The sequence below is a fragment of the Delphinus delphis genome, chromosome 2, assembly GCF_949987515.2.
Source record: "Delphinus delphis chromosome 2, mDelDel1.2, whole genome shotgun sequence".
Taxonomy (NCBI): Eukaryota; Metazoa; Chordata; class Mammalia; order Artiodactyla; family Delphinidae; genus Delphinus; species Delphinus delphis.
The window spans coordinates 171,521,934-171,536,883 of record NC_082684.1 but is presented as its reverse complement, the minus strand read 5'-3'; the positions used below and the strand labels follow the sequence as shown (position 1 = coordinate 171,536,883).

The window sequence follows — 14,950 nt, the reverse complement described above, 5'->3', positions numbered from 1 at the left end:
AAAGGTATTTTTGACTACTTTTCAGTAACATCTTCATGATTACTAGCACAGCAACCCTGAACTCTACACATCCGTGTTCACCAGGACCATTGAAGAATTTTGCTGCAAATCTTAGCACCTGCAGGGTCTTTCTGTAGCAGCCCGAGCCTTGCTTAGGCTGTGTTTACCAGCAGCGCTGGGCAGGATAAAAGAGCATTGTGTTTATTTAAAGGGATAGAAATTTTCTCTCAATTATTTGTTCGTGTGAGCCGGGAGGAGCCAGGGGGAAAGCAGTTTGTTATGGGCAGTGGTTTTGAGGAAGGTAAGAAATCATGTAAAGTGAAAAAAGGACCTCTAAGAAGAGAACATTCCCGGTTAAAATGATTTATAGTTTGGATGTAGATCGAGATTTTCTTAGCCTATCTCACTTTCTGCTACCTATCGCGGTTATAGCAGAATCACTGTTGGAGTTGCCCAATTAATAGCCACTGTTCTTTGTTGCTCTGTCCTTCTTCCAGAGGTCACCCTGAAGGTCCACATCAGTGATGCCAGCACCCATCAGCCCGTCCCCGATGCCCTCATTGAGATTTTCACCAACCAGGTCTCCATCGCCTCTGGCACCTCGGGGACAGATGGCATCGCCTTCCTCAAATTCCAGTATAAGCTGGGCAGTCAGCTGATTGTCACCGCCACAAAGCACGCCTACGTGCCAAACTCTGCCCCGTGGAAGCCCATCCGGTTACCTGGTAAGGTGGTCTTAACCTTTCTGTAAAACAGGGCTTACAGTCAGGCTAGGGATGGAGTCAGACATAGAAACAATTTTGTAAGTGTTAAGTCAGACAATCAGGAAAATACTTGTTCATTCACTGCCTTAGCTTTTGGGGCCCCTTATGTGCAGGAAAAGGTGGGATCCCAGTATGAAGCTGGTTGTACGTTACTATCCATTTAATGGAACTCGTTTCCCCAGCGTTCCGCTCTGTACCTTACTGATCGTAACCAGCTGATGGGATTGGGGCGGTGCCCTGAAGTGGGGCTTTCTCGTCTTGCTTCAGGGTCTGAGACCAAGGCTGGCCAAAAGGTGGGGAATGATGGCGAGACTGTCTTTCTCTTTCCCACCTTTCTCACCTGCTCAGGAAGAACACTGCTGTGTGTTTCTTCCCCTCTCAACACTCTACTCCACTTCTGGCGTGTCTGATCACCAAACATGGGCGTTTTGCCACACATCCAGCAATTTGCGGATTCTGTGACACCAGCTGGGTACTTACTAGATTACCAGTTTGTTGCAAAGGCTATTAAAGGAACAGCTGGATGGAAGAGATGCGTAGGGCAAGGTCTGTGGGAAGGGGTGTGGAGCTTCCATCCCCTCCAGGTGCACCACCCTCCCAGCACGTCCAAGTGTTCGCCAACCAAGAGGCTCACCAAACCCCATCCTTTTGGTTTTTTATGGAACCTTCATTATGTAGGCATGACTGATTAAATCATTGGCCACTAGTGATTTATTCAACCTCCAGCCCTCTCTCCTTTCCTCCCTGGAGCTTGGGGAGGGGGGCGGGTGAGACTGAAAGTTCCAACCCTCTAATCACATGGTTGTTTCCCCTGGCAACCAGCCCCCATCCTTGGGTTATCTAGGGGCCTTCCAAAAATTACTATATTAACTGAAACTCCCATGGTAAGTGGCGTGTTATAAATAACAAAATATACCTTTATTGCCCTTATCACTTAGGAAATTCCAAGGGTTTTAGGAGCTGTGAGGCAGGAATGAGACCAAGAGCAAATATATATTACTTATTATAAATCACAATAGCACATTACCATTCACCACTGCAAAGCAGCCGGTCTACCACAAGGGGCTAGGATGGTCCCTGACATGGGTTCAGCTGGGGATGGAGTAGGTGGGAAGCAGCAGACGGTGCTGCTTCAGTCCCCTCACCTCAGGCTCCATCTAGTGCCTGGACCGCATTACCTGCCGGCACTATTGCTCTGAGGCTAGCGAGGGTGGGCGGGTGGGAAGAGCATGGGCTTTGGACCTGGGTTCTGGCTCTGGGTCTGTGCTTGAGCCCCTCCAGCTTTGATGCCAGTCTCTGCAAAAGGGAGCTGATACCACGTAGTAGAGTGGTTCTGAGTAAAAAGGGGTTCATGCAGGTGCACTAGCTTACAGTACCTACAACATAGTAGGGGCTTGATAAACGTGTAGCATCTGACACAGTGCCTGGCAAAATGCCAACGTTAGTGCTCACCTGTGTGCCACTGGACACGCCCCATCAGGGTCCCTGCTGCCCCTGGGGCACGTGGGAGCTAAGCGTGACTGTGCCCGTCTTTTCCATCCCCGGCATCTACCCTCAGCCACAAAATTCTCCTTAAGTTCAGTTTACACTTATTGAGTAGCTGCCGTGTGCCAGGCAGTGCCCTGGTCACTGAGGATACAGGTCTAAAGACGCAGAACTCGCCCCTAGGGACTTCATCAATTAGTTATGAAGTCAGCCACAGAACCCGATGCCTCCTGATGGGATCAATGCTCTGATAGATGTAGGTGCCTACGGGGATGCTGGGGACCAGTTCACTGGCCTAGGTGAGCAAATGAAGGAAGGCTTCCTGGAGAGGCTGAGAGGGGAGCTGAGTCTTGAGGATGAATAGATATTAGCATCAGAAGGTGCTTGTATAATGATCCCGATTCCGGGACTCAGCCATGCAGACTGGGCAGGTGGACCCAGGAATCTGCGTTTTCACAAGCAACTCCTACCCGCCCCCCCAGGGTGTTTATGGATAAAAATGTTCACTATAGTTTGGAACCACTGCTTTGAGAGCTATGGAAAGTGGATTTGAAATAGGTACAACTGAGGAAATCCTTTAGCAAAACGTTAGAGAAAAGGAGATAAACCTGAGAAATATTTAGCAGGTAAAATCCAGAAAGCCTTGGAGAATGGGTGGGAGAGATGTGAGGGAAGGGACGAGTGAGAATAAATGGAAGTTGAGTCTCGGGTTTCTGGTTGCTGATGGAGTGGATGGGATAACAGACGGGCGGTGGGCTTGGGAGACCTGCCACCGTGTGGTTCCCTCGAGTTGACTTGATCGATTAATGCCGTCGGCTGAAAGAAGCCCTCTTCCTCCCTCCCGTGTGCACCCCTCTCTCCAGGCTTGGGGCTCAGGCAAAGGTGGGTGGAAGTGGGAGTGGAGGTGGGGAGATGGGGAGAAAGGGGTGCGTGTCGGGATTGTAGGTGGTGATGAATTTAGCATGGATTGGATTGGAGCTGCCTCTGGGACGCCAAGTGTGTTCGGGCTTTAGTTTGAAAAGAGTTTGGGGCTTAAGAGGTTTGGAGGTGGAGGTGGAGTTTGGGGTCATCAGCAGTTTTTAAGGGAGACTCAGAACAGTGATCTCACCCAGAGAGTGGAGGGGAGTGGGCCTGGGGCAGAACCCTGGGAAGGCCAGCACGATAAGAAAGGTGGTCCTTGTTAGGTTCTTGCTAAAGAAAATGTTTGACCTCCCCCATTTTTCATACTGAGAAATCACTGCAAACAACCCTGGGGGAAGTCTAAATGGTATCCAGACACCTCAACTCCACCTTTGCTGAGGGCGGGGGGCGGGCAGCAGCACAAAATACCACTGATTCTCACCATCATAGGAGTTACGTTCTGCAGAGTCACCGTGAACACTGAGTTCGTGAATGCTGAGCCATTGCTCCCGGGTGAAGTGCAGGGTTAGGTTCCTTAGAGCCTCTGGTCACGTTTTCATCCACTGATCAGTGCATCTCCTTGTTTGATGTGTGTTTCTATTGCAAGGTACCTGACTCAACATATATTGTTCGTTCATTAACCTTGAACTCATGGCCGACAGCACCGTAACTCATGGCTAAGGGAAGCTTGTCTAACGTGTAATAAGGCACATCCCAGCCTCCTGCAGTTAGAAACACTGGACAGCACTTTGGGCCAGCACTCAGGGGCTGTGTGAAACAGGGAAATCACCAATAAAAAGCACAAGAATGCAAAAACTTGGCACTAAATTGACTGCAGGAAGGATGCTTACGGTGTGAGAGCTGAAACGAGAAGGCAGAGCGTCCGTCGCCTTGGTCGACCTCAGCTGGGAGGAGACTCAGACTTTTGGCCCCTCTGTACGTACACGTAGAAAGCATCACAAGTATCGACTTGGGGTTACAAATACCCTTTAGCAAGGAGGCACATTTGCAAATACTGAACCGACAAATAAGGACGGACTGTACTTTAATTACATTTGTTTTGACTTTGTTAACATGATCATTTGAGAAAAAGGCAACCATTTTCATAATATCCATTCTTCTTAAATGAGTAAATAATGGTAAAAAAATGTAGTTTCATTCTAAGAGTTTTGGACTAGGCTTGAAGATGCCTGGGTTCTAGGCCTGCCCGCCCCCAGCTCTGCCCACACATGGGGGCCCATCACAGCTTTCTGAGCCCAAATCTCTAGTTTCTAAAACCAAATCAGTTAGACCGAATAATTTTCAAGGACCCTCCCATGTCTTTCTTTTTCTCTGCTTGTCCTGTCAGCATAACAAGATCCTCTTAACTAGAATCTAATGGACAACGTGAACAAAACTTAGACTGGTCTGATGTGAAAAACAGAGTATACTGTTGTTTTCACGTCTGTTGTTGAAGGTGCGCTTTTGGTATTCCAGGTAATTGAGCGAGGAGGAGAGAAGCATTGGGAGCCTCTTCTAAAATATTTTTAAAATTTGACACTAAAAAATAATTTCTTTACTACATGTCCGCACGTGGTTTTGTTTGCATACGCGTTCTTATGAGATTTGGGAATAGATTTCTTTTCTCAGCCTTGACAGTAGTTCCTGGAGGATGTGGGGGTTTTTTTCCCCTTGCATGGAAGGGGCTACATATTGGGCACCAGGAAACCACAGCAAAAGGAGAGTACCCTGTACCTTTGGTAGCAGGTAGAAACAAATTTAGCTATATGAAGTGACATCCATCCACTAAAGACTGTGATTCCACATCTTAATTATTTCTAGCTCTATAGCTCAGGCCTTTTGCAACAGTTCAGGGCTACTGCAGTGGCCTCTGGCCAGCTCAGTCTGACCCCTTCAAAACGCCCTTTACATTACTGACCATTAGTGTCTTAAAATGTATTTTAAATATATATTTATATTATTTTTATAATATAATAATTTCACATATTTATATATTAGATATATGTATTTATATATGGATGTATATTTATACATCCATATATATATGCAGGCAGACCTCATCTTATTGCACTTTGCAGATGTTGCATTTCTTGCAAATTGGAGGTTTGTGGCAACTCTACATTGAGCAAGTCCATCGGCACCATTTTCCCAAGAGCATTTGCTCATTGAGTGTTTGTGTCACATTTTGGTAATTCTCCCAATATTTCATTATTATTATATTTGTTATGGCAATCTGTGGTTTTCGTGTTACTTTTGCAAAAAGATTACAACTCACTGAAGGCTCAGATGATGGTTAGCACTTTTTAGCAATAAAGTACTTTTAAATTAAGGTATATCTGTTGTTTTTTAGACATGATGCTATTGCACACTTAATAGACTGCAGTATAATATAAACGTGACGTCTGTATGCATTGGGAAACCAGAACATTGACGTGCCTTCCTTTATTGCGATATTCGCTTTATTGGGGTGGTCTGGAACTGAACCCGCAACGTCTCCGAGGTGTGCCTGTATATATGTCTGTCTAACTACGTTATATGTCTGCCTAAAGGCATCTGATGTCCTCAGGATCAAGTTTAGACTAAACAGAACACAGGGACCTCCTCCCCAGCCGCTTCTCCCTACGTTTCTCACGGTCTGGTCACCCTGGGCAGTTTGTTATTCTCTGAAGGAATCTGGCTTGTACCCGCTCTGTGCTTGTCTGCACTGTTGTTCCTTTACTGTTCTCTCTGCAAGCTTGTCTTCTATCCATTCATTCCCAGTGTGGTTGTTCTCTGCGCTCAGAAGTGTTCCAGCCTCTCCCAGGTAGAGTTAGATGTTCCTTTCTCTCTACTTATCAAAAAACAAGACAGCAGTCAGCATCTCCTCTCTGATGGGTAATATACCGTCTGCCTGCAGGTCTGAGACGTCTCTGCCACCTCCTGCCCAGGAAGTCCTTGCAGGGGTCTCTACCACCCACGTCTCATCATAGTCATTACAAGAAATCGTCTTTTCTCATATATGAAATAGGGTTTGCGGAAGAGTTTGCTGGAGCAGATGTCTGATGTTTGGAAGCACCAAATGCTATAGGCAAGAAGCGTTTCGAAACATCGTGTAACGGTCACACACATCTCGAGAGACCAGTCACAGGTGATTCCAGCTCAGAGTCCCCCAAGCCAGACAACACACAGGTTTTCAGGACCAAGGAAATGCCTTCAGGCTCTGTGTGAGCTCTTGAAGGGAGCAGTGTGGTCCAGGTCTGTCCCTAGAGAGGCGGGGAGGGCAAAGCCATGGTCTGGAGGTGAGCTGTTCCCTACCAGCACCAGCAGTCTGGTTCTTCTTTCCTGGCCAGTAGGTGCCCTGTGCCCTTGGGTGAAGGGATCTCTGTTTAAGAAGGTTAAGTTTCCCTGGGACGTGGTTCTGCAGGATTTACCCAAGTCAGGCTTCCTCCCTTCAGTCCTGGCTCACACACAGGACCTGATCCCCCCTCCCGCAACTTGGTATAGATTTTTCTTCCAACTTTAAACCCCCAAGGTGAATTCTTTTTTTTTCTTGCTTGATTTATTTTTGAGATATAATGCACATCACCGTCCGATTCACCATTTTAAAGTGTATAATTCACAAGGTTGTGCAACCGTCACCACTGTCTACTTCCAGAATTATTTTCTTCACCTCCAAAAAAGCCCTCACGCCCGTTAGGATTGACTCGCTGTTTCCCACCCCCCCAGCCCCCAGCCACAGCTAATCCCTCTGTCGCCATGCATTTGCCTGTTCCACATATTGCAGATGAATGGAATCCTCCAGCGTGTTGGCCTTTTGTGTCTGGCATCTTTCACTTAGCATGGTGTTTTCCGGGTCTGTCCATGTTGTAGCATGAATCAGCACTTTATTCCTTTTTATGGGTGAACGATATTCCGTTGTGTGGATAGACCACGTTTCGTTTATCTGCCCGTCAGATGATGGCTATTGGGTTGTCTCCACTTTCTGGCTAGTATGACTGATGCTGCTGTGAACATTCATGTGCAGGTTTTTGCATGAACATATATGCTCAGTTCTCCTGGTTATATGCCTGGGAGTGGAATTGCCGGGTCACATGGTGACTCTGTGTTTAGTATTTGAAGGAACTGCCGGATTGTTTTCACAGCACCAAGGTACGTCCTTATCTTTGTCTTGACACTTGCCACGTTCTGTTTGTCCTACAGCTATGGGTTGTGCGTCCAAGTCTCCTTCTAACGTAGAACCCTTGAGGACACAGACTGCCCCCAACATTGATCTGTTCCGCACGTCTAGCTCTGGGCCTTGTACATATTGGCAGCTAAATAAATGGAATAAATGTGTAGGGAGAAGTGTCATGTCCAAGGCCAGCCGCTCACTGGTCGCCCCAACATTGTCCAGAGCCGGTTGTGCCAAGTAATTGATATTCTTAGCATTTGATGTTTCTGGTTCCTAATATTATCCTTGAAAGTTACTTTACCTCTCTAGGCCTCCCTTTCCTCCTCTTTAAACTTAGAGACTTAGGCTGGATGGAGTCCAAGAAGCCTCTGAATTTGAGTCCGCGAAGCGTAGCAGTCGAGGTCGGACTCCAGAGTTCAAATCCTGGCTCCAGTATTTACCAGCTGCGGCGTCTTGGACAAGTTAATTCCTTCTCCATAAATCTGTTTCCTTACCTGTCAAATGGGCATGTTAATAATACCTATTTCATAAAGCTGTTTTGAGAGTTAAATAAATTACCAAAATTAAAGCACCTAGAATAATGTCTGACATGTTAGTGAGGGTTCAGTAATGTTAGTGATTATTGTTATTCCATAATATGTTGATTTGTTTTTTTCTTAAAATTCATGATCTCCCCAGAAACATGTAGGCTTTGTGAATTTTTTAGTTGGAAGTCCAGGTACTTAAACAAGAATTTTAAAACATAGCACAAGTTCTGTCATCTTATTAGTTCCCAGAGTAGGGAAGAAAGTTGTTTTTTTTTTTTTTATCATGAGGCACACAGTAATCTAAGCACATACTTTTAAAGTCTTTCTTAATGTTAATACCCAATGTGTTACATCCATGCAGTGTGTACATTGTAACTTTTAATAGATTCCTAATGGGAGGAGGTTCAGATGCTTTACAAACAGCTTCTAACGAATAAAAACTACATAGTTGACTATTGTAGGGCAAGCAGTTGTTCTAGGAGAGATTGCAGGACTCTTTGGGCGTTTTGAAAGCCTTTTGCTAATAACACTTAAAGGAAAAACGGTTTCTTTTCTCTCTGTTTACAGCACTTCTGACACCTGATGGGTGGGTTTTTTCTTAAGCCAACCAGTTCTCCAGCTCTCTGGACACCGACTGGGTGACCTGCAATTCAATTCAGTTCTGACAGTAACTTTCCAGAGTTAGCTCAGAAGCCACAGGTTAAGGGTTCAGTCCCACAAGACCGAGTACCACTTCAGACACAAGCCCCGGGTTGTCACCTGACCAACCAGCTATAAATCAGAGGTTCTCATGAGCCCCTCCCTGGGTTCATTTACTATCGTGGCTCACAGAACTCAGGGAGACAGTTACATTCACGGGTTTATTACAAAGGATATTATAAAGGATGCAGATACACAGCCACATGAAGAGGTACAATAGGGGGAGATCCAGAAGGGTCCAAAAGGAGCTTCTGTCCCCGTGGCATTGGGGTGTACCATCCTCCCAGCACACATACTTGTTCACCAGCTTGAAGTTCCCCAGAGCCCGTACCTTGGGGACTTTCATGGTAGCTTCATCAGTCATGGCAGGCATGATCGATCATGAGCTGTCCACCGCCTCTGTGCTCTCTGGAGGATGGCAGGTGGGACTGAACGTTCCAAGGTTCTCATCATGGCTTGACCTTTTCGGTGAGCAGCCCGCCTCCAGGAGCCCACCCGGAGTCTCCTCAACAGAACAAAAGATACTCTGATCACTCAGGAAATTACAAGGGATTTAAGAGGCAGGAACCAGAGGCAGAGACCAAATACGTATTTATTATTACGCCACCCTGCGAAACATCAATATTGCCGACTGAGTGGAAATCAGAGAATCCAAGGAAGGCAGAGTGCTTAAAAAACTGGAGTGGGCATCTTGATTTAAATGTTCGAATTCCCTCATATCCATCCTTGTTTCTGCAGTGTTTTCTTCACTGAGCCTGGGCCTGCTTCCAGAACGATCTGCTACTCTGATGGTGTATGAAGATGTTGTCCAAATAGTCTCAGGATTCCAAGGTATGTTTGATAGTTAAAAAGAGACGTGAAGGTAACTCTGGGGCCAACTCTGAAAATCTCGTGAGGGATGACTCTCGTCAGGTAGTGATGGCCGTGAATGTGTCCACAGCTGGAAGTAACAATGCCTGCGGTCCCTACGAGTGCATGACGCATTGGCATTTTGGTAAAATGTCTCTTGGCTGTGGCCTTTTTTCTTCTCGGCCCAGCCTTTAAGTGCATGAGAGGGAAGAAGGGGCTCTACCCTCTGTTCACACCACATCTCTCTCTTCTCCGAAGGCGAGAATATTCATCCTGGGGTCAGAGTCCGGACCCTGTCTGCGCCTCACTGACCATTGGGCGGGGTCTCTCTGGAAAGGTGCATAAGCATTTGAGAGTATAGAGTTTCAGGTTTTTTGGATTTTTTTCTTTGGCCACGCCGCATGGCTTGCGGGGTCTTAGTTCCCCGAACAGGGAATCCCCCTTAGTTGCCCCCTGCAGTGGAAGCACGGATTCCTAACCACTGGACCCTCAGGGAATTCCCTAGAGTTTCAGTTTTGCAAGACAAAATGGTTCTAGAGATCTGCTGCACAACAATGTCAATATACTTCACACTAGTGCACTGTACACTTAAAGCTGGTTAAGATGGTAAATTTACTGTTATGTGTTTTTTACAATAAAAAAAAAAACTCTTCCCTTAGCAAAAAAAAAAAGAAAAAACAAAAGGTGCCTAGGTGATCGAGTGTGGCCTTTTTCTCTCCCTTGTCCCTCGTTTGTTTGTTTTTTTGTTTTGTTTTGTTTTGTTTTTTTCCGGTACGCGGGCCTCTCACCGCTGCGGCCTCTCCTGTTGCGGAGCACAGGCTCCGGACGCGCAGGCCCAGCGGCCATGGCTCACGGGCCCAGCCGCTCCGCGGCATGTGGGATCTTCCCAGACCGGGGCACGAACCTGTGTCCTCTGCATCGGCAGGCGGACTCTCAACCACTGCGCCACCAGGGAAGCCCCAGTATTCCTTTCTTTTAATACCATTTTACACCAGTCATTCTCTACCTGACCACATCCAGGTGCCATTTGCAAACGAGGTGACCTGATTTATTCCTTTTTTTATCGAGTAGCTGTGGGAACGTACAAGGAGGTTCACGTGCTGTTCTTAGAAGACGTATGTAAAGAGAAATAAGTAGAAACGTCTGGGAGCGTACGTGAACTCGAGTTAGGAGAGAAAAGAGGAACAGAGACACAAATTTTCATGTCATCTGCATAGTGAAAGTCCTAAGTTGGCAACTATTTTTTCTCCTCCTAAGAGAGAGCAGGGCTAGGACCGAATCCTCAGCACCCTTTCACGTTGGAACCACACTGGGGCCTACTGGCCTCGGTACCTCCAATCTCTCTTTAGTTAGCTTTGCTATTGTCGTTTCACAACTGAAAGACAGTGGAAGAAAGTGAAAGATAATTTTTCTCCTCCAGTCTTACTGAGATATAGTTGACATATACCTTTAATGACTTGAGATGTGTATATATTCCACAATGGTCACAACTGTAAGTCTACTTAACATCCTTCACCACCCAGAGTTTTTTCTTGTGGTGAGAACTTTTAAGATTTACTCCCTTAGCAGCTGGCAGATACACACTACAGAATCGTTAACTGTAGTCACCACGCTGTACGTCACATCCCCAGGACTTACTCATTTTATAACTGGGAGTTTGTGCCCTTTGACCACCTTTATCTGCTCTCATCACCTCCTGCCTCTGGTGACCACCAATCTATTCTGTTTCGAGTTTGTTTGTTTGTTTTTAAGATTCCACTTATAGGTTGTTTGTTTGTTTTTTTTTGTTTGTTTGTTTTTTGTTTTTTTGGGGGTTTTTTGGGGGGGTACGCGGGCCTCTCACTGTTGTGGCCTCTCCCGTTGCGGAGCAACAGGCTCCGGACGCACAGGCTCAGCGGCCATGGCTCACAGCACAGCTGCTCCGCGGCATGTGGGATCTTCCCGGACCGGGGCACAAACCCGTGTCCCCTGCATCGGCAGGCGGACTCTCAACCACTGCGCCACCAGGGAAGCCCTGTTTGTTTGTTTTTAAGATTCCACTTATAGGTGACATCCTACAGGATTTGTCTTCTTCTGTCTGATTTATTTCACTAAGCGTGATAGCCTCCAGGTCCATCCATGTTGTCCCAAATGGCAGGATTTCCTTCTTTTTTATGGCTGAAGACAGTAAGTCCCCTACATACGAACGAGTTCCGTTCCGAGAGCACGTTCGTAAGTCCAATTTGTTCGTAAGTCCAACAGAGTTAGCCTCGGTACCCAACTAACACAACTGGCTATATAGTACTGTACTGTAATAAGTTTAGAATACTTTTCACACAAATAATACATAAAAAACACAAAAAATAAAGAAAACATTTAAAATTTTACTGTACAGTCCCTTGAAAAGCACAGTAGTACAGCACAACAGCCGGCATGCAGGGGCTGGCGTCGAGTGAGCCGGCAAGAAGAGTTACTGACTGGAGGAGGGAGAGGAGGTGGGCGATGGTAGAGCTGAAGGATCCTCAGCAACAGGAGACGGAGGGCGGGCGGCAATTTCACTCATGCCTGACGTTGATGGAACGCACATTCGTGTCTTTGAAAAGTTTGCAACTTGAAGGTGTAGGGGACTTACTGTAACATTCCATTGCATATATATACATATACGTGTGTGTGTGTGTGTGTGTGTGTGTACACACATTTCCTGTATCTCTTCATCCATCAGTGGAAACTTCAGTTGTTTCCATGTCTTGGCTTTTGTGAATAATGCTCCTATCTTTGCCTGAATAAGTAACTTCTGACCCTGGGTGACCTCAGCCGCTCATGGCCACACCGGAACAAGTGGCTGGAGGGAACCTCACAGCTGCATCCACTGGTTACACAGACCTCAAGGTGGGCATCAGCCCTGCAGGACCGAGGCCACTTCCTAATTACTTGTTTCCTGACTCTCCGAGATGCCTATCTTGTGCCCTGTCACTCCCACACTGCCGTTTTCTCCCGCTCTGTAGCGGGTGAGCGTTCAAGCTCGTGTATCCCCCAGAAATGCTCCCCTGAGCGTCCTGTGCTCCAGCCACTGCCCTGCTTCTCTGCTGTCCTTTGGGAAGGACTTTGCTCCCTCATCTCTGCTTTCTCGCCTCTCCTTGCCTCTTCAGCACACTCCGGTCCGGGCTCCTCCCTCAGCGCTTCATCAGAGTGTCTTATGGCCCCCGTGCAACCAGACCTAAGGTCACCTCTCTTCCTCTCCCGGGATGTCCGCACAACATTCAACACAGACAGCTGGTCACTCTGTCTTGAGACTTTCTTCCTTTCGTTTCCATATCATGCCTTGCCTTTCTTTCCAGCTTCCGGTTACGTCTTCTCTGGACGCTCCCATGACTGTCCTGGGCCTCTGTTTCTTCTTCCCAATGCTCTCCCTAGAGGAGCTCATAGACCCATGGCTTTCATGCGCCCCGGACACTGATGACTCCCAATTTCCCCCTAGAGGGAGGCCCTTATTTGACGTCTTGACTTGGGCGTCTGCCAGGCATCTCAGACTCAGCAGAGACGCACAGAACTCTTGATGTTTTTTACCTTCCATCTCAGTGAATGGTGTAAACGCACACCTACGCTTCCAGCCAAGACTCTAGGAATCATCCTTGATTCTTCTCCTCACATCTGGTTCTCCTGCAGACCCTCTTCTCTCCATAGGTGTTGCTGCCTCGTGAATCCAAGACACCACCATTTCCCCCAGAGAACTGCGGTGGGTTTCTCACTGGTTGCCCTGTGCCCACTCTTGCCAACCTGTAATCTAATCTTCACAAAGTTACAGCGATCAAGTCGCCTTGCTTCCATTCTTCAGTGGTCTTCCCATTGTACTTGGAATAAAATCCCAATTCCTTACACTCAGGGCTGGACAGCCCCTGGCCCTGAGCCTCTGGTGGCTGCCACAGTTACCTGGAAGGTCGCCACTGATGAGAAGGGGCAGAGATTGTATCTACACACAGAGCATCTTCCCTGCACCCCTTCCCCCTCTGACTTCCCTTTCAGCCCCACAATTCCCTTTGTCGAGCTCTTCTCCTTCACGGCCACCTTGGACGTGCCCGGCACCCTCATGGGTCATCCCTTCCCAGTCCCCCTGCCCAGGAGCGGCACTAACCTTAGCAAGGTGTTTGTGACAAGGACTCAAACTGCAGCCCACAGGGTCCATTGTTATGGCCACGCTTTACCCCATCGTGGTGCCAGGCCTCCTCGCCGCCCCCTGCTCTGCTTCTCCCTGCCGTCTTCCAGCCCCGATGCTGAATTGTCCCCTCCAGTGGCTCCGAGGGGGTTCATGAAGGACCTCGGTGCTCGTGTCGTCTGCCCTCCGTAAGCAGAGTCACCTTCTGAACATGCAGCAGTCCTGATGACCTACATCTCCCATGAGTCGCACAGAGTTATGGCCAGCCTGGCCCTTTAGCCCGAGTAATCCCACAGTGGTTATCCCTCGGTCTGCCCACACTTGCCTTCTTTTTTTTTTTTTAAAGATTTATTGATTGATTGATTTGTTTGTTTGGGTGCACTGGGTCTTAGTTGTGGCAGGTGGGCTCCTTAGTTGTGGCTTGCCAGCTCCTTAGTTGCAGCAGGCAGGCTCCTCCTTAGTTGTGGCTCCAGGACTCCTTAGTTGGGGCACGTGGGCTCCGTAGTTGCGGCAGGCAGGCTCCTTAGTTGCAGCACGCGAACTCCTAGTTGCGGCACGCATGTGGGATCTAGTTCCCTGACCAGGGATCGAACCCAGGCCCCCTGCGTTGGGAGCATGGAGTCTTAGCCACTGTGCCGCCGGGGAAGTCCCACACCTGCCTTCTTTCTGCTGCCCACATGTTGCACATTTGCACTGCACGGCCCATGCCCTGATTCAGTCCTGGTCTCGGTCTCCACCCGGGCCACTGCAGTGGCCTCCAGCCAGTGTGCTGGTGTCCGCTCGCTGAGCTAGCGTTGGTGCTGGACTTGAGAAGATCAACCAGATGTCCCATCTCTTGTGTCTCCTCCCAACACACCTTGCACTGAGCTGCCCGAGTGATCTTCCTGGAGCAGAACCCTTTGCCCACAGAGTGAAATCCCACCTCCTTACGCGGCATGCCCCGGCCTCCCGACCTGGCCTCAACCTCCCTCCTAAGAGCTCTTCTCCTCCATGTCTTGTGTTCTAGCCTAACTGAATTTCTTTTTCTATTTTCCACCTGACATGTCCCACCCCATCTTCCCAATCTCTCTTCAAATTCTCCTTGGACATCAAGACCCACTTCAAGGCCACACCCTCCAGGAGGTCTTTTCTGTGTCTTCCCTGGAGACGAGATTCATGCCAGTGTCTTGTCCTTCACCTTCGGCTGCCAAGGGACCCCCGACTCAGAGGGGTCACCAGTCCATAGTGTGGCCAGGGGCTGGGACCCAGCTGGAGGAGAATCGCTGGAGCCATCAGTTCTTCTCTCTCTTCCTTTTGCCGGGGTGGGACTGAGAACCCAGAAGAGATGAGACTCTCAGCTAACTGTGTGGTCACGAGATGCAGTGGGTCTGTAATTACACCAGGTCATCTGCAAGCCCAGGTTTGAAGGGAACAGAAAGTATGAGTCAGAAAAGGGAGCTGGTTG

At 48.0% G+C, this 14,950-nt stretch overlaps 1 protein-coding gene across 1 annotated transcript in view; it reads left to right on the top strand.

The window, feature by feature from the left end:
• The window catches only part of FAM171A1 (family with sequence similarity 171 member A1), a 125,256-nt gene that overhangs the window by 64,356 nt on the left and 45,950 nt on the right, over nt 1-14,950 (top strand). The window contains exons 2-3 of the mRNA XM_060006295.1: nt 498-725; nt 9,264-9,356. Coding sequence (XP_059862278.1) covers nt 498-725; nt 9,264-9,356 — 321 coding nt within the window. The remainder of the gene's footprint in view (nt 1-497; nt 726-9,263; nt 9,357-14,950) is intronic.